At 39.5% G+C, this 20275-nt stretch overlaps 1 protein-coding gene across 1 annotated transcript in view; it reads right to left on the reverse strand.

The window, feature by feature from the left end:
* Window positions 1-8469: 8469 nt before the first annotated feature.
* Window positions 8470-20275, reverse strand: part of LOC107727977 (zinc finger protein 431-like) — a 28540-nt gene continuing 16734 nt past the window's right edge. The window contains exon 6 of the mRNA XM_016538031.1: window positions 8470-9769. Coding sequence (XP_016393517.1) covers window positions 8709-9769 — 1061 coding nt within the window. The 3' untranslated portion in view covers window positions 8470-8708. The remainder of the gene's footprint in view (window positions 9770-20275) is intronic.

The following is a 20275-nucleotide window of genomic DNA, read 5'->3' on the forward strand; positions in this document are numbered from 1 at the left end:
CACACGCATAGAGCGGGATAATACGCAGAGCGTCACACCACGTGAAAGTGAAACCTGAGCGGTGAACTAATTTCCGGCAGCCGAAATTTCGGTGCATCTCTAATTATTGGCGACATCAGAAATTGATATTATATAATAGATGCTTTGTTGAACATGTTAGCAATTTAAAAATATTAAAAAATGATTTTTTTTTACACGGCACCCCTGCTCTTGACAGACGGCAGCCCAGGGTGCCGCGGCACCCCGGTTGGGAAACACTGTTCTAGTACACCCCCAAAACGAAAACAAACTCAAAGTCTATGTGAACAGAACAGGACATAACCTTGACAGTACTCCCCCTCCCTTTAGCATTTTCGTGTTATGCACCCTGGGCATGGAATAATTTGCAAGATCTAAAACGTGATAAATTTGTGTCTATTGGTGAATTTAAAGGCATCATATAAAGAGATTGGTAATGGAAGCTTGTGATTGTTTCTGTTGAGAGGATATTATGCTTAAATATTGTTTGTGTATTTGTTGTATTTTAAAATGTTGTCTTAGTATCGGCATCGGTATCGGCAAGTACCAAAAATAAAAGTATCGGTATCGGGCAAGTACTGGAAAAAGTGGTATCGGTGCATCCCTAGCTGCTACCTTGGCCAGGTCTCTCTTGTAAAATAGATTTTAATCTCAATGAGACTTCCTGGTGAAATAAAGTATAAAAATTTAAAAACAACAACCGTAGGATCCGCCACTTTTGCTCCCAGGTCAGCGCTTTTCGAAACCTCCTTCCTGGCTCAGGGAAACCTGGGTGGATAGGAGTGGAACCATTGGAGAGGTATGTGGAGGGTGCTGGTTTGTGGTGAGCTGGAGTGCCCACACGCTTCCGGATAGGAATCGAATGACTCTCTTCATTACAAAACTTTACTCATCAACAAAGAAATCCGAATCGTTTAAATCGAGGACGTAATTAATAAAGTCCGCTGCGGGTCTATAACAATCGCAAGGAATCGAAACAAATTATCATCATCGAGTCCCATCCGGAAGAAAGTGTTAACCATATGATCGCTCCAGCTCACCAGATGGAAAACGCTCAGGAACTCCTCCACATATTCCTCCAAAAGCAGTCTACCCTGCTGGATGTTAAACAGCATCTCCTCAGCCCAGTTCATTTTGTATGGCCGGTTATTCTGTCACGCTGCTGCTGGGAAGGATGATGAAGATGATGACGAAGATCATATAAATAAATCCTTTTAATGATACTCCACAAGATGAAGCAGGTTTCACACACCGGGGTAACATCCAACAGCAACTCAACATTAAACAGCATACACAATAACCGGCAACTGAGGCCCCGTCCACACGTTTTGTTTAGCTGTATACGCATACATTTTGTATCGTATAAGCATTTCATCCACACGGATCCGGCGTTTTGGGAGAGCGAAACCGATATTTTTTGAAACCGTGTCTCAGAGTGGATACATTTGAAAACGCCGCCCTTGCGTTTTCGTGTGGACAGCGAATCCGTATATTTTCTGAAACAATGACGTCATCAGCCCACGTCTCGCCCGTAGTCAGACACCGCTACGTCACGTAACAGCAACAAAAACATGAACAAACACTGAACGATTGTCTTTTTATTAACTAACATTAACACAGATTAATAAATGTATTGTTCCATGTTCGTTTGTATACCGCGTGCAAGGTTTATGCGCATAGTCCAAGTCTTCTTCTCCGTTTTTAGTGTATCTCTGTGGCAGAATTACAGCGCCACATACTGGTCTGGCATGTATATTACATTGTTTTGTGTCAGTTTTGTGGTTTCGTGTGGACGCAGAGATTTCTTGATGAGGGAAAAAAAAGATCGGATAGGGAAAGCTCTGGCTTCGTGTGGACATAGCCTGAGAGAAGTAAACAAGGAGTATTTATACAAACATAAGAGAGGAACTAATGACTTAATTAACAGGACACAGGTGAACAGAATGAACTAAGGAAAACTAGGTCAAGGAACAAAACTAAACAGGAGAACAGGAAATGAAAACAAACTCAAAGTCTATGTAAACAGAACATAACCGTGACAGATGTTAACATAACGTTTTTATATGAAAAAAAAACTTCAACTTCAGTTGAATGGGCCTTCAGAATGGGTCCTCTGGAGAGAAAAAAAAAAAAACCTGACAAGTTGCTCAATGTGGTGTCAGAAACAAAATGTTAGCAATAAATAATTTTTGCAAATGTTTTGTAACCAGGTAATGATAATTGTATGAGGTTTTTCTTTCTAGAAAAGAACAGTTTTATCACTGGCAGAAGTGTGCACAACCAGAGGATTGAGCGTCTTTGGTGGGACACCTGGTGTGCGGTCATTTCTAATTATAATGCTGCCTTCCAGTACCTGGAGGAAATGGGCACTCTGGACATTTAGAATGAAATTCTTGTTTTTTGCCTACATTACGTGATGCTGCCTCGAAACAACATGCACCTGAATCTGCCCTGGAGAAATTGGACCAACACCCTCTCGTTCTCTTAGGGGAACCATTCTCCACAGCAGCACACCTTTGTTTGTTTGTCTCTTTCGCAGCAATGACAGCCTCCAGACGTTTCTTGTAGCCATCTATAAGCTTCTTGCATTTCTCTGCAAAGGAAGAGTGGGAGAAAATTACAGCAATTTGTTCAAGCTCTTGAACGTTTGCAGGGTCTTTTCCCCAATGGCAGATTTCAGCGCACCCCAAAGATTTCCAATGGGATTGAGATCAGTACTCATTGCTGGCCATTTTAAACAGTCCATTTTTTCCTTTTCAACCATTCCTGCGTGCTTCTGGATGTGTGCTTTGGGTCTTTGTCTTGCTGGAGGACCCATGATCTTCGACTCAAACCAAGTTTTCTTACACTAGGTTCCTATTTTTGCTCTAAAATCTCTTGGTAATTCTCTGATTTCATGATTCCTGTGATACAGTCAAGGCCTCCAGTACCAGACGCAGCCCCACAGCATTATGGATCCTCCACCATGCTTAACTGTTGGTAGGGTGTTCTTTTCCTTATAAGCTTCATTGCGCCATCTGTAAACAAACTGTTATTGTGCATTGCCAAAAAGCTCTATTTTTGTTTCGTCTGTCCACAGAACATTTTCCCAGAAGGATTATGGTTTGTCCAGGTACTCTTTGGCAAAGATCAGTCGTTCCTTTCGGTCTTTTCTTCAGCAATGGTGTCTTCCTTGGCCTTCGTCCATGAAGCCCTGCTTGGTTTAGTGTGTGGCGTATAGTACTGACCCCAGACTGTTCCAGGTTGGCCTTCAGGTCTTTGGATGTTACGCCTGTTTCACACATACTCCGTCTGCAGTGCATATGCGGTCCATGTGCATTTCGTATGCGGTGCAAAAGCAGCACGGACTCATTGTGCTTTCACACAGGACGTGTTTGCAGTCCACTACTGATCCGCGGCTGTTTACCACAAACACAACATTTATCCATTACTTTGATTTCAAATCCAAACATTGTTACAGCTTTTTCAGCATTGTGATCCTCTTTTATCACAGTACAGTAACAATCTTTCATAGACATTAATTTAAACTCAATAAATATAAACAACGTATTATTCATGCATTTGACTTATAGGTTTGTATAATAAGTTGCTCAAGCAAGTGGCAACAGCCTACGTTTAACAAGAAATGTAGGTTATATGCTATCACAAACATTTTAAATTAAAACTCACCACTGACAGAAACAGTCGACTCTCGTGCCTATTCTTTTGCATTTAAATCTTTACTACAAGCAATCCCGCGGGTCTTAAAGAACTTTGTTTTTCTACCTCCACAAGTGCATCTCTTATGTTGCCTTGTTTATCTAAAAGTGCACTTTTCCTTGTTTTAAACGTAGCCAAAAAGCCACGTGTTGACTGTGAAACCCAGTAGACTTTAATTATATCATTTTATTGTGAAATTACCTCATTTCCGTGTCAATCCATGTTCATTTTTATAGCGAACAATGTACTGTCACTTTAATTCAGCATCTGCAGCACAGCAAAAATAAACTCTGTGCGTAAACGATCGCTGCACTGCTGCAGACGCACCGTTCCTGGAACGCACTGACGGACCGCAACCGCGTGCAGTCTGAACGTTCTAAACCGTTAACATGAGTGCGGAAAAAAAAAACGCAACGCATACGCACTGCAGACGGAGTATGTGTGAAACAGCTATTAGACGTGGTGTTTTTTCCACCATTCGCACCAACCTTTGAAGAGTTCTCTCATCAATTTTTCTCTTTCCCTTACGTCCAGGGAGGTTCTTGACAGTTCCATGCTTGGCAAACTTCTTAATAACATAGCGCACTGTTGAAACAGGGATACCAAGGACTTTGGAGATGGCCTTATACCCTTTGGAGGTCTTGTGTTTGCTAATAATAGCACTTCTGATGTCTTCAGACAGCTCATTTGTCTTCACCATTATGACAAAGGAACAGGGAGTAACATGTGGCTTTTTAAAACACTGAAGTCATTATTCAGTGGCTAATTTATGTCACATGGGCACTGACAATTTATCACAGGTGATTTTCATTTGTGATATACCACAGGTGAATCAAAATGTATTTCCATACTGATTTATACTGTAGTAAAGGGTGCCACTACCAGTATCACAGCAAGCTTTTGAGGTTTTCTATTTTTTCTCCCAATTTAAAAAAAATAATTGTTTATCATTTGCTCTTTTGTATCAAACAAGTTCACTATAGAAAAAAAGCTGTTTCACTTGATTCATTTTTATTCCACATTATGTACTTTACTTATGTACCTTATGGGTGTCTATAATGGTGAGCAGGACTGTATATATACACATTATATATATATATATATATATATATATATATACACACATATGAGCAATATCACACTTGTAGCATTGTGATATCACTCTATATCAGCATGGCTAAATAAATAAGAAACAACTACGGAGTGTCTTAAAAACAGTAGCTGATTTTCCACTGTCAGGCCAGTGCGAGCCAGGGCTAACGAGCTGTGCTGGGCCAATAGCCGACCAGCGCTACTCAAAAACCCGCCATTAACACGCCTCTCTGACGCAAATGTCACACAACCCCACCATTTCACCAGCGAGGGGAAAAAAGAATGAAAACTAAGTATATCAACTAACTAAAGAATTCAGAACTGATATTTTTATATACCAATGATTTACAATACAAATAGTAATTTATTCATTTGTGTCAGCATGCTAAATCAAACTGATATTTATCATTATTTCATATAAAAATAGAACACATACTTGTTCAGTCGCAGCTGCTCCGTTTATTTGTGATGACAGGAATGCACAAAACGGCTCCATTATGCTTTTACGTCCAAATGCGTACACGTATAACAAAATAGAAAAATATTGATAAACCCTTGTGTTTATGTATGACATTTGCAGAAGTCCGGTATCAACAAAGACATGGGTAAGAGACAGAACAAATATGAAAACAAATAAATACATGATTATAATCATATATGATTTGTACAAGATCTTCAAGTGGTGTCTGGTATTTTCATAACCATAAAGTGTATTTATAATGGCGATGGATAGCATACGTAGTCTTTAGCATTGCATAAAATACATTTCTGTCTCATACGGTGATCAATTCCCATTGGGTCGCAATCGTAAGTTAATTCAGATATTTGCTGGTGTCTAAAAGTGAGTTTTGTCATTTAAATTGTTTTAAATTTCTTAAATTTTGATGTTAGCTGGTAGCTTGATATGAAAATGAACTGAACAGCGGTGAACCGCTTTTACTGTTTCCATGAGTTTTTGTTTTTCTCTTACACCACTCAAATATGAATCTCAGGATTTGTAAAAGCCAAAACAACAAACAAAAGATGCTACTGACTAAAAACATAACCACTACTTGACCTAGATGAAAAGAAAAGAATTAGAGTGGACTTCCCTGACTTCCTGGCTACAGCAATCACAAGCAATCCAAAACAAAAAAGTCAACTGCCTCTGCGGTGATAGAACCTGGTAATATTTACATTATTTACAATGAAATCAAAGGGCAACACTTTCAAACAAATGACCAAAAAAATAAAGAAAAAAAAAAACCGGATGGGGGCAAATCAAAAGACTGATGAGAAAAGAAATAAACACAGAAGAACTTGAAAAATAAAATCACTCAACACCAGATTATAGAAGTTTTTTTCTACTACACAGATTCATCTCAAACATGTCAACTCAACTCTCCAACGTTCTAGGAGTATTTCAAAGGACATCGGTCTTCAGGTGACAAATCGGCAGGTGTGTGTGTGTGTGTATGTTCTATTAGGGGGTCTTAAATCAAAGAAACTCATACCAGTCCCTCCAGAATTTCGCGGGACTTTTTTCTGATTTTTGCGGCCTAAATTGACTGATTTTGCTGCGGCTTTTCTCAAAATTTGCGGTGATATTTGCGGCATTTCTTATTGTTTTGCAGTGAAAATATACCACAGACAACATTCTTCTAACAATGTTATGACTTTTCTGACTTCGAGAACCATTGTAGGGCTCCAGACTAACATTAGAGGACACCAGCACCAGTGCCATTAAGTTCTACAGAAGGTGGCACCAGCACCTGACTGTAAAGCACTCACCCTAATCGCACATGTACATCTCGGAGATGTCTATTTGATGTCTGCATTTACATATGCAAAGATGTATTTTATCATCTGCAATACGTCTCTAAGACGTTTCCTGTCAGATGTTAAATAGACATTTATTAGAATGCATGTAAAACTGCTTCTAAGACGTTTATCAGATTACACAGCAGATGTTTCCCAGATCTTTAGCAGATGCCTTACAGATGTACTTGTGCTGTCTGGGGTAGTTGAGATGCAGATAAAATTAACTTTTACTGTCATTCATAATGTCTAAACATAATTTAATAAATACAAAAAATATGTATTAGGGAGTGGAAATGGCTATTAAGCCTATGCAGCCTTCCACTAGTGGTAATTTAAGTTTTTTATTTTTAAATAAATGTTTGCTTTCCTACATTATGAAACTTTTAGTTTTATAAATGGGGGCAACCTATGAAGGATGAACGAATAATGTCATCAGATTGAAAATAACTTTCAAATTTGGTAATACTTAAAGCTTTAAAGGGGTCATATGACGTTGCTAAAAAAGAACATTATTTTGTTTATTTGGTGTAATGAAATGTTTATGCGGTTTAAGGTTCAAAAAACACATTATTTTCCACATACTGTACAGTATTGTTTCTCCTCTATGCCCCGCCTTTCTGAAACGCATCAATTGTTACAAAGCTCATCGTTCTGAAAAGCGAGATGTGCTCCGATTGGTCAGCTATCCAGTGCGTTGTGATTGGCCGAATACCTCATGCGTGTGACGGAAATGTTACGCCCCTTACCATGCACACACACGAATATTTGGTTTGAACTGTTCTGGAACAGTGTTGTAAATACAACTTAACCGCTGATTTCTAGTTGTGTCCTCTTTTGGAAGACCAAACAAAGTAGTTTCGCTTTCACAACGAAGCACACAGCGCCTTCACAACATGGCGGCGGCGGCAACGTGAAGCATTTAAAAACACTCGAAAACATTAGACCATTTCTGCCACAAGTTGTTCCTGTAGCTTTACTGTTAAATCCATGGTGAATGGTGGTGATTTGTGTTTATTGAACAATGTTTTTCCTGGTTTCCACATCAGTGGCGTTTGTTCTGGTATCTGTAGCTTTAGCAGAATTCTGCACCGAATTTGAATGCTTCTCACAAAATTTCAGAGATGTTATTGATTCTGCAGCGAATTGGACTACTTTCTTCACTGTATCTCCCAGCGCTGTGTATAACGGTGTCGCGTGATCGAGATCAGCCCGCGGCTCCGGCCCGAGCAGATAAACGGTCTGCGCTGCGTAGCCCAAACGAGTATATATATTGCTGAAACTTTCGGTTTGTTTGTCCAATGTAGCTCTTGTAAATCGGTCATGATGAGAACACAAGGCTGTTCATTCCATTTTTGGAACTGAGAAACCTTTCTTTGACTGAATGCGCGTTGCGATGACGGCATGGGACCATGGGACTAAGCCCAAAATCTGCGGCAATTACGAAAATTCGCGAGCTCTTGCGAAAATTGTGGAGTTTGCTTGATTTTTTTTGTGATGAATTCAACAATTGCAGATTCGCAAAATCCTGGAGGGACTGATACATGTTTGGAACAACTTGAGAGTGAGTAAATGATGACTTTAATTTTTGGGTGAACTATCCCTTTAAGACAAGTAAATGGCTTTTCTTCAGTGAAGTGAAGAGACGTGTGTCTCTGCATTTAACCCATCCACAGTAGTTAACACACACCGTGAACACACACCCGGAGCAGTGGGCAGCCATATTGCTGCGGCACCCGGGGACCAGTTGGGGGTTCGGTGCCTTGCTCAACGGTCTCACCTCAGTCGAGGTATTGAATGTTGAAGAGATCGCTGGTTATTCACTCCCCCTACTGACAATTCCTGCCAGTACTGAGACTGGAACCTGCAACCTTCGGGTTACAAGTCAGACTCACTAACCATTAGGCCACGACTGCCCCAGTGTGAAGCCTCACGTGACAGTTAAGTTTTCTTTTGATCTGAAACTCTTTCCTCAGTGACGGCATGTGAAAGGCTTCTCTTCACTGTGAATTCTCACATGAATCTCAAGGTTTGCTTTGTCTGTTTTTCCAGTTTTCCACAGTGATGGCACAAATGAATTCTTTTTTTCCCGATGTGAGTTCTTACATGATTCTTACAGTGCTTCCTTTCTGTGAAACTCCTTCCACACTGATGACATAAATTCCTTCTATCGAGTGAAACCTTATATGGTTATTAAGGGATATTTTACGTCTGAAACTCTTTCCACACTGTTGGCAGGTCAAAGATTTCTCTCCACTGTGAATTCTCATGTGGCCTTTGAAGTTTCCTTGATGAGTAAAACTCTTTCCACACTGTTGGCAGGTGTATGGCTTCTCTCCAGTGTGAATTCTTATGTGGGCTTTAAGAGTTTGTTTACGTGTAAAACTCCTTCCACACTGAGGGCATGTGTAAGGCTTCTCTCCAGTGTGAATTCTCATGTGGTTTTCAAAGTCTGATTTTCGTATGAAACTATTTCCACACAGTTTGCAGGTGTAAGGCTTCTCTCCGGTATGAATCCTCATGTGCCTTTCAAGGGTTGCTTTTTTAACTAAACTTTTTCCACACAGTTTGCAGGTGTGAGGCTTTTCTCCAGTATGAACTCTCATGTGGACTTTAAGGGTTTCATTTTTAATGAAACTTTCTCCACATTGTTGGCAGGTGTAAGGCTTTTCTCCTGTGTGAATTCTCATATGGACTTCAAGGTTTCCTCTTACTGTGAAACTCTTTCCACATTGTTGGCAGGTGTATAGCTTCTCTCCTGTGTGAATTCTTATGTGGGCATTAAGAGTTTGTTTACGTGTAAAACCCCTTCCACATTGAGGGCATGTGTAAGGCTTCTCACCAGTGTGAACGCTCATGTGGTTTTTAAGGTCTCCTTTTCGAATGAAACTATTTCCACATTGTTGGCAGGTGTAAGGCCTTTCTCCAGTGTGAATCCTCATATGGACTTCAAGGCTTCTTTTTTCAGTGAAATTTTTTCCACAGTGTTGGCAGGTGAAATGACTTCTGGCTCCTGTTTTTTGAGCTCTTTTTCCTGTAGTCTTTTTAGTCTGTGAGGAACTAAACAAATTTTCTCCTGTTGTGAAATTATGATGTTCCTCATACTGAACTTTGTCTTCCATTTCATCTAGTTCTTGACTCTCCTTTTTCAGCGGCATCAGGTCTAAAGCAAAAAGAGACCAATACAAGTTTTTTAATGGCACAAAGCAAGACATCACACTTAGACATGTAAAGCATCAAAATCAACAAAATGTGTGCTAAACACTACCCACTAAGCTACTGAAAGACGTGTTGCCTGTAATCCTCTATAGTTAACTCTTCCTTTCTTTAGAAAATGTCCCAAATACTTTTCAAGCTGGCAGTTATCAAACCTCTTATGTGTAGGGTATCAGACCGAATCAGACAATTTAAGATTTGATCAAGAACATAGTTGAAACACGAGGAGCCAAATTCCACAGAGGCCCAAGACACAGGATGTTCGTAAATCAGATCCTGGCGCCACAAGCCTGAACCAACTAGCAGCTTTGAGTAGCTCACAGCATTTAAACAAAAGAACACTTATTGACAATTCCAAGGAGATTGTCAATTTTGGGGGCAAGTAATCAAGATTAATGGTCAAAAGAGATGGCACAGCGTGACAATCACATGTAAACCAGTGATAGTGATCACAAGCTCTTCGGATTTACTTTTCCCCCCACCTCGGAGACAAAGAACAGATTGAGATTCCTTACAGACCTCTTAATCTCTGGTCTTCACAGATCATGTCCACATACATTCACAGAATGGCACAGAAACTGCCTTTCCATGCACCTAAATGACACTAAAAGGACTTGAGAGCAACTAATCATTTCTATGCATAACTCCATATCATGTATGTAACCCACACATCAGACTATCAGGTCTTAATAATTTATTGTGTATGTATTTTGGGAGGAGAAACATCGCAACACCCCGAGCTAAGACAGTGCCTAATTTGGTCAAAACACCATTTGGGATGTGGCCAAAAGCCCAGTTTAAATACTCAGGACACCATCAAATCATCCCCTTTTAGCTTTACCCTTTTTTAGTCATCCTTTCTCTCTTTTTAGTCATAGCTTTGAGCTATGCTTCTCAGTCATCACTTTTTTGCGCTCTTTGAGCGTGCTCTGGCTTACACGCCAGCTCCTCCAAAACCATGAGGAGAAACGCCACCTAATCTCGTCAAACTTTACTTCTATTTCTTTACTTTAGTTTATTTTCTTTTCCGTTGAGAGTTTCGTGTTCTTCTGAGTTAAGTTTTGCCTAACGCCGCTTCTCCGAGTCTGACCTCGAGTGCCGTCAAAACTTTAACCAGACCACAGCTCCGCGTCGTCAGCCAACGCCCAACCACTGGCTTCCCAAGACTGAACTTCCAGCCAATCAGAACTGGTGCATTTAATATAAATTTTAACCTAATTGAGGAACTCAATGCGAGGGTTAATTAAGTGATTGATGGTTGTTCAGATCTATGTAATTGCACATATTGCTGTAAACTTGAGATTTCACATTTTCATTGTCTTAAACTAATTATTTCCTCACTTTCTGTCTTTCTGCAACTTGTGTGAATGCGTGTGTTTATGTGTTAGATTAGTTTATATGTCTTAGATTTATCCAATAAAGCCTTATTTATATTGAAAAGAGAAGTATCTTGTGTTTTGTGCTTACAAGTTAATGTCTTAAACTTCTTAAACTGTTACTGTGCTAATTAATAGTGTTTTCACTATATTTTGGATATTAATATCCATTGCAGAGTTTGCAGAGTTCGGCTCGTTCAATGAATCGCTGGCCGTCTCAGTGATCAGCCGTAAAACAGTGATTCTGTCCAAATTCCCTTTAAAATCTTAAATGATTCCCTTTGAGCTAAATTGACCTGTTTCCCTTACATATCATCTGGAAATGAGACCTCATGTGACTGACAGAGACAGGTTATACCTCCTAAGAGCCACGTCAAGTCCTGAGGTACGAAACTTCCTAGATCGACAGCCCAGTCAAACAAAGTCAAGCTACCAGCTACTTCGTGAGGTCCTGATTAAAGAGTTTACAGACCCTGAGTCTGAACATGGACTGTTAACTGCCTTGGAGATCAAACAAGGTCGACAAGAGGTTCCACAAGCTTACTACAACCGACTCCGTCAAGCCTACTTTGGTGCACACAACGAACCTGACCTTGAAGAGGATGTGAACTTCAAAAGCCTCTTTGTAAGAAATCTGCACCCTGGAGTCAGCCACCATCTTGGCGTCATGGCCTGTCCACGCTCCATGACCATCCAACAGTTGCGTGACCTAACACAGAAGGCCTACAACAAGCAGAAGATGGCCTCAAAGAAAGGTAACAAAACATCCACACTCTTGAACTCTGTAACCAAAGACTCAAGCCTTGCACTGGACGACACCCAGTGGCATCACGACACCAGAGTCTTCCATCAAGAGCACAGAGAACGTGACCCCCATGTCCACGACAGCTTTCAGCCCAGCCACTGGAAAAATCCATGGGAACAGCCACGCTTCTCAAGAAACCCAAAAGATAAGAACAACTGGAAACCTAACCAGACATCCAAAGGTAATCGCCTGACTCATCCAAGAGCAACTCGTGTGGGTAAGCGACAACAAAACCCACCTCAGCACCACTCAGACATGCACAGTGCTGAGTATGCAGAAGAGCAAGACCGCTTACCCTCAGACGACATGGAACAAGTCATGAGACAAATGAAAGAGTTCCTTCAAGGAAAGCTGAACATGGATGACCACAAAGTTGAGTCATGCTCGCTGTGACCAGCGACTGAACGGAAGGCCGGTGATCACCTGGTACACCACATCAGAGATGACAAGCACCTGTTCAACAACCACCCAGAACGAGCAAGTCTCTCACGGCCAACGGTTGATGAAAACTCTGAGGTACCAAAGAACATCACCTCAGTCACCCACCGCTCACTAACAAACTGTCAAGTTAACTCCAACTCCAAGAACCACATTCCTGTCTGTGTAGCAGCAACCACCCAAGCACAGAAGGTCAGAAAGTCTGCCACAACCAGAAGGCATCACAAGAGAAATGCAATGTAGGAGACAAAGTTTGCACCCCAGCTTCACACAGCCATGCCAAACTAGCTCCGACTGTCTGCTAAAGAACTTCCTGCCTTGCTGGACTGACCCCCATTAGATCATGGACATGCCCTCATCCAAGCCAAGGATGCAGAGAGCCAGTCTTCACTGACATACAAGAAAAGGGGGGAGACAACACAGACTGAAACAGATCTGACCACACATACACTACACCATTAACACACACAACATTACCTACACCCAGAGGTAACCACATCTACTGATAACACAGTCAACAAACATTTTCTTCCCACAAGTAGAATATCCAAATTTTAGCGTAACATAAAGTTACATATGCCCACCATGAAGAAACATGCAGCCATCCTCACAATAGGTAGAACACCTGACACTAAGTTAAGGTACATGACACACTAGCTGCACGTGACATCCTAGCTCAACAGTAGTTGTAAGCCATGCTAGGAAAATCCACAGCAGCTTTGTTTTGTTTTGTTTTGTTCTTCTTTTACCTATCCTGATTCCTTCCCCTCTTTCCTTAGTAGGTGAAACACCTAGACACCCTGCAAGGGTCAAAGGTCTGATATTAGGATTGACTCACCACACCTAATATCCGCCAGTAATTCTAAACTGAATGGAAGCCAGAGAGCTCCATGCACGATAGGTCAATTCATTTCATTGCAAATGATGTTACTAGAAAATTAACGGTAAACGTTTTAAATTAAGACAACCTAGAAGAACCAAACAAAGTTATCCGCAAAATTTGATTGACGAATCAACGTACGGAACCAAATTAGAACAATTTCCAGATTGAATTAAAACATATTCAATTTACTAAACTAGTTTGACTAATTGAACTTTACCACCTGTACCTAAATAACCTGATGCCTGCACCAGTACAGTAACAGTTATGGAGGTGTCTTGTTGTTTGCTGTGTTTGTCTGCTTCTTCTGCCTTTGTTTCTCCAGCGCTCGCCGATGTCTTCAACTCAACACATCTCCGATCGAAGGGGGGTATGTAGGATATCAGACCGAATCAGACAATCTAAGATTTGGTCAAACATGGCTGAAACCTGAGGAGCCCAGAATTCCACAAGAGGCCCAAGACACAGGATGTCGTAAATCAGATCCTGGCCCCAAGCCTGAACCAACTAGCAGCTTTGAGTAGCTCACAGCATTTAAACAGAAGAACACTTATTGACAATTCCAAGGAGATTGTCAATTTTGGGGCAAGTTATCAAGAATAATGGCCAAAAGAGATGCACAGCGTGACCGTCACATGGTAACCAGTGATGGCAATCACGAGCTCTTTGGATTGACTTCTCCCCCCACCTAAGACAAAGAACAGGCAGATTCCTTACAGACATTTTAACCTCTCTGGTCTTCACAGAACGTATCCTTATGTTCAGAGAATGGCACAGAAACTGCATTTCCATGTAAATATGCATCTAAATGACACTAAAAGGACCTGAGCAACTAATCATCTCCATGCATAACTCCATATCATGTATGTAACCTACATGTGACTTATCAGGTCTTAATCATTTATTGTGTATGTATTTTTTTAATAACTATTGAATAGCTTAATGGTTCGTATTCATATTTGGTATGTATGTGTTTGAATCTTCTTGCTGGAAACGTTTCTTCCAATCAACTATTTGTCAAAATTATCATATTCTTGTTATAGAAATCAGGTCCAATATTATACGCTGCAAGAGCGGGAAAAGCTCGGACCATGTGAATGATGAGATAACAGTTGATTTATGAATGGGGAGGAGGAATATACAACACCCCGAGCAACGATGACCTCTAATTGGTCAAAACACCATTTGGGGTGTGTTAAACAGCCTGGTTTAAATACTCAGAACACCATCAAACTTTGCTTTTTGTGTCTAGCTTTTAGCTTTTCGCTTTTAGTCATGCTTTTTAGTTAAATGCCTTTTGTCTCTCTCTCGCGCTCTTCCTTCTTGCCTTTTGAGCCTTGTTGTTTTTCTTTAAATCATGCTTCTTTAGTTTTGAGCGTGCTCTGGCTTACACGCCATCTCCTCCAAAACCATGAGGAGAAACGCCACCTAGTCTCGTCAAACTTTACTTCTATTTCTTTACTTTAGTTTATTTTATTTTCCGTTGAGAGTTTCGTGTTCTTCTGAGTTACGTTTTGCCTAACGCCGTGCCTCGAGTGCCGTCTAAAACTTTAACCAGACCACAGCTCCGCGTCGTCAGCCAACGCCCAACCACTGGCTTCCCAAGCCTGAACTTCCAGCCAATCAGCGACCGCGGGAAACCCCCTGTTCTGCAAGGACGACAACAAAGGGAACCCCGGACACAGGAACGCAAGTACCTCCAGATCCTAGCTGAACTGGTGCATTTATTATAAATTTTAACCTCATTGAGGAACTCAATGCGAGGGTTAATTAAGTGATTGATGGTTGTTCAGATCTATGCAATTGCACATATTGCTGTAAACTTGGGATTTCACATTTTCATTCTCTTAAACTAATTATTTCCTCACTTTCTGTCTTTCTGCAACTTGTGTGAATGCGTGTGTTTATGTGTTAGATTAGTTTATATGTCTTAGATTTATCCAATAAAGCCTTATTTATATTGAAAAGAGAAGTATCTTGTGTTTTGTGCTTACAAGTTAATGTCTTGTTACTGTGCTAATTAATAGTGTTTTCACTATATTTTGGATATTAATATCCATTGCAGAGTTGATGTTATACGGCCCATTCAATGAATCGCTGGCCGTCTCAGTGATCAGCCGTAAAACAGTGATTCTGTCCAAATTCCCTTTAAAATCTTAAATGATTCCCTTTGAGCTAAATTTACCTGTTTCCCTTACATATGAAAAAGCTTGACTCAGGAGAACTGGTTAATTACAGAACTCACATCTGCCAAAATATTTTCCTCTCAGCTATGATTTTAGGAGAGAAACTGTATTTGTGAACTATTTCAATCAGGATTTAATCTCCATTGTAGTACAGAAACTGTGCATATAAAAGCTACTAATTAACGTTTTTTGGCATATATTCATGGCTACATGCATTTCTTTAGGTGCTATTAGACATTATGACAAAATATATCATAACATTCTCTTGGACAGTTTGAAAAATCGTTTGGTATTTCTGGACAAGAATTAGCATGGTTTAATGCCATGGTTAACATCGCGTATATCTGACCGCCACCACTTTGCTTGTGTAAATCAAGACGCATCTCATCAAACACAAGTATGGAGTGCCACATGGATCAGTATAAAGTCCTCTTCTTTTTATGCTTGTATGTTTCCCCTGATAGACAGTGAGTCCCATTCGATAATCAAGAGTATGCACAAATTTTTGTGTGAAATCAGCATGTTTTCACAAACAAATAATCATTGACCAAAATCTGTTATACAACAATTTCTTTTAAATGTACGAAAAAAAATGTAGAAACAACAAACTACATCTACACAAAAAACACTTACTTTGGGAGGCTTTATAATTGTAATAAATAACAAATTATATTTCTCTCAGGCATCTCTTAGCCTAGAACATGTCTTTAGAGAGAATTATATGTTTGCTAAGAGTTACGAAAGACTAAAGGAAAAATTATGCGGAAAGCTCACATATTAATATGGTTTAGGCATGTTTTAGACCAGGGGTTCTCAACTCTGGCCCTTGAGGTCAACTTTCCTGCAGAGTTTAGCTCCAACCTTGATCAAGCTCACCTGCTTGTAACCTTCTAGTGATCCTGAAGACCTTGATTAGCTTGTTCAGGTGTGGTTGAGTAGGGTTGGTCCTAAACTCTGCAGGAAAGTGGACCTCGAGGGCCAGAGATGACGACATCTGGTCTATAAGAACTACAATCAAGGGCATCCTTATCTGACTTCAAAAGAACTGTGATGTGGGCCTGTGACAGACTCAATGGTAGTATCGATTGTTCAAAAGAATGATTGAACATACCAAGAAGTAGAGGAGACAGTTTTGAGGAGACTTTTTTATAGAACTTGACGGGAAAACTATCCGGTCCCGGGGTTTTACCACTGTGCATGGCTTTAATTGAATCCTCGATCTCTTGAAGTTGTAGAGGTTTATCTAATTTACTTAGTTGATTTACTTTTTAACTGTTGTGCGAGAAGGCAACTTGCCTTCTCACCATGTTCGTAAAACCTGGCACGGGCAAAAACTAGATCACGTTCTGTTTTTCTGTCGATACTAAATCATATTTTGTCTTAAGGCTTAGTTTTTCTTTATACAATTATGCCGTTGGGGCCATAGCATACTGATGGTCAATTGTCTGTATAGATTTAATAAGTTTCTCTTGTGTTTGTTTTCGTTCTTTATTACGTGAGGCAGAATACGATATTATTTCTCCTCTTAGTACCGCCTTAAGCGTCTCCCACCATAATAGTGATGGTGATATATCGGTTTTATTTGTTAGTAAAAAATTATCAATAGTGCTAGATATGAACTGACAGAAATTTGCGTCTTGAAAGTAAGGTTGTGTTTAACCTCCATACTGGGCGCGTTGGATAGCTATATGAAAAACAAATATCAAGAATTACGGGTGCATGGTCTGATTCGCCAATAGCAGAGTATTCTATGTTTTTTATTGCAGTGATAAGACTTTTATCAGTAAAGAACTAATCTATCCTTGATTAAGTCTGGTGGACATGTGAAAGGCAAGAAAACATTTTTTTTATCAGGAAATAAAAACCTCCAAGGATCCACACAGGTACAGTTCTACGGTTGGAACGGTCTATAGCTGTATCCATCACACAGTTCAAATCTCCACCCAGAATAAGGTGGTGAGTGTTTAAATCCGGTAACAAAGAAAATAATTTTTTCACAAAGTTAACATCATCCCAGTTGGGTGCGTAGACACTGACCAGAACTACTGGTGTATTAAAAAGATAACCAGATACGATAATATACCACCCTAGTGGATCAGAAATAGTTCCAGATACAGTAAATAAAACTTTAATGAATTATTATGGCTGCACCCATAGCCCTATGATTAAAACTGGAGTGGTATACCTGGTCAACCCAAGTCAGTTATGATCTTCAATACGTAGATATGTTTCCTGTAGAAAGGCTATTTTTCTGTTTTTAGTTTTTTCATATATGTAAATATGTGGGTTCTTTTCAATGGTTCGTTTAAACCTCTAACATTCTAGCTAACAAAGTGTATTGCTGATCCTTTGGTATTTTTTACTCTGTTATCTGTATGTGCCATTATATATCAATAGTTGTCTATGTGCCCGACTACCGTATCCACAAAAAAATGCATCCTCTGTCTGTGACTGAAAAAAGGGGGAGGATAAAACCCCACCCACCCAACAAATGGTAAACCTTGACAAACATCCAAAACTATAATACATCCTAGATTTGTCCATTGAACAGACAAACCGAAGTTCACAACAAACTCTCAGCTCCCGATAATCCAAGTCTATGTACGTTTCAATTCTTCTTCTCAGAGCTCCCGACGTAATGTAAACAAAACTAAGCAATGCAAAATTAAGCATACAAATAAACGTATAAGCAGAAATAAAGCACTATAGGCAGGTACAGAATAACATAACTACAAAACGCAAACCATTAATTCTTGATCAACCAACAGTGGAGTTGTTCGACCTCAATGCGATTGAATGGTCTGTAAATTAGTTCCACTAATTACACTTTTTTTTTTTTAAAGTTGAGTTGCTTGTTATATTTAAAAATAAATAGCAATTAAATTTAAGTTTGGGTTCTGTTGTTAACGGTAACCTTATAGGCTAGTAGGCCTAATGTAAAAGGGCTCATTAGAGCATAAGCTGACGTAGATTTTTATCCCTAAGAAAATTTGAATTATAACTGAATTTATTTAAAGAAAGAGCAATTTGTTCAGTAAACCACTGTTTAATTAAAAATAAATAAAAAAAATTGTATGTTTAGTTTTTCCCCCTGCTGCACCGAAATGTGACATCAAAACCGAGGTACGCACCGAACCGTCATGTTTGTTTTTCAGTTACACCCCTAGTGAAAAACCTATGCAAAATCCGATCCAAGTGCTCAGACTGAAAGGAATTTCCAGAAATAGGATTTCAAACCACATACAAACGTACCACTGATTTGTAACAATAGGATTTAATGTGATTTTTTGCTGTTCAGTCTTACTAAATATGATCGGACTCCAATCGGATATGCAGAAAAATCGGATCTGACAAGGCTTTTGTAGCCAGACAACAAACGAGTGACTGATCCGAAGTGGCAACGTCACTACACGCATTCTGCCGGAACCGTTCCTTATCGTTCTTAGAGCTGTTCGGCCTACGGTGGAAAAGCGGCTATATATAAGCTAGTCTCAGTATCCCCTGTTAAATCTATTGAGAGTTTGTTCCTCACATTTATGTTGTGTCTTAATGTGAAGAAGATCCCACACGTGTGCTGCTACATGAATTCAGGAGAAGAAACTCTCATCCTAGATCAACTTCTGATCATACATTTACAACGGAGCATAACAGAAGGTGTGAAAATCACAACAGATGTTTTTTTTTTAGTTCACTACTTAGGTCTTTGATATCAACGGTTTGTGTCGTTCATAAACATGAACAGTTTGATTTTATTATGCTGCAGTTCATTATAAAGTAACTGGTCACTGACTGTATTATTTGCTCACCAAAGATCTTCAAATGAAGAACAAAGATAAACAGTAACTACCAAGCTGTGTCAGCTGGAGAAATGTTTTATTATTTTATAGGTGGTATTTCTGACATTATGACTTATTTATTGCTTGCTGTAATGAACATTTACTGCTATTTACATTCAGGTATGTATGTGTTAGTATGGCACTTTTGGGGACGAGTTGAAAAAAATTACAAATAAAACAAATGTCAAGTTAAAACTGAATTGTCATTGTTTGCTTCATGCAAAATATTTTTTTTTGTCAGATACCGTTTTCGTTGTTTTCTAATCAAAAGTAGATAATGGATTTAATGTTACTCAAAATAATTGTTTTGTTTAGGCTACTTCTGTATTATTTTCATATCTCTATTTCTGTAGAGCTGGACTTTAAAATGAGTGAGATCATCTTTGAAAATGAAAACCAACCTGTTTGTTCCTCAGCATCTTCTTGTTTGACTCTGAATGTTTCTTCAATCTTCACGTCTTCACTCTCCTCTTTAATAAACGCCATCTTTATAATAGTGTGTCACGTGGATCTCAGTTGCTTCAGCAGGAGTTTTTCTGTGTTTGGACACTTTGTCCTGTTTAAGATGAGAATAATTCACAGAAAGACAAATAAATCCAAACTAAATCTCTCGGTGCGTCTCAATCAGCTCCCTATAGTTCAGTAGCCAGCACACTGGTAAAGGAGTCAGTCAGAGTGAGAATTTAAAAAAAAACCTAGCATTCAAATTATTAAAAGGACACAAATTATATACAAGGTTTACATTTGTATTAAAATTTATATTTGGTATTTACTGACTCGTAGGTTATATTTAATAGATTCCACTTTCATGAAAACATTGGCAGCTGGTTTGTAAAAGTTTTCATTACACAAGTTTGTTTGTTGTTTTGAGCAGGTGACAGTCAAATGTGCGCTGATTCGAGCGATTCGATTCACTGAATCATTTTGCGAGG

This window comes from Sinocyclocheilus rhinocerous, unplaced genomic scaffold (assembly GCF_001515625.1).
Source record: "Sinocyclocheilus rhinocerous isolate Xijiao unplaced genomic scaffold, SAMN03320098_v1.1 scaffold1839, whole genome shotgun sequence".
NCBI lineage: Eukaryota > Metazoa > Chordata > Actinopteri > Cypriniformes > Cyprinidae > Sinocyclocheilus > Sinocyclocheilus rhinocerous.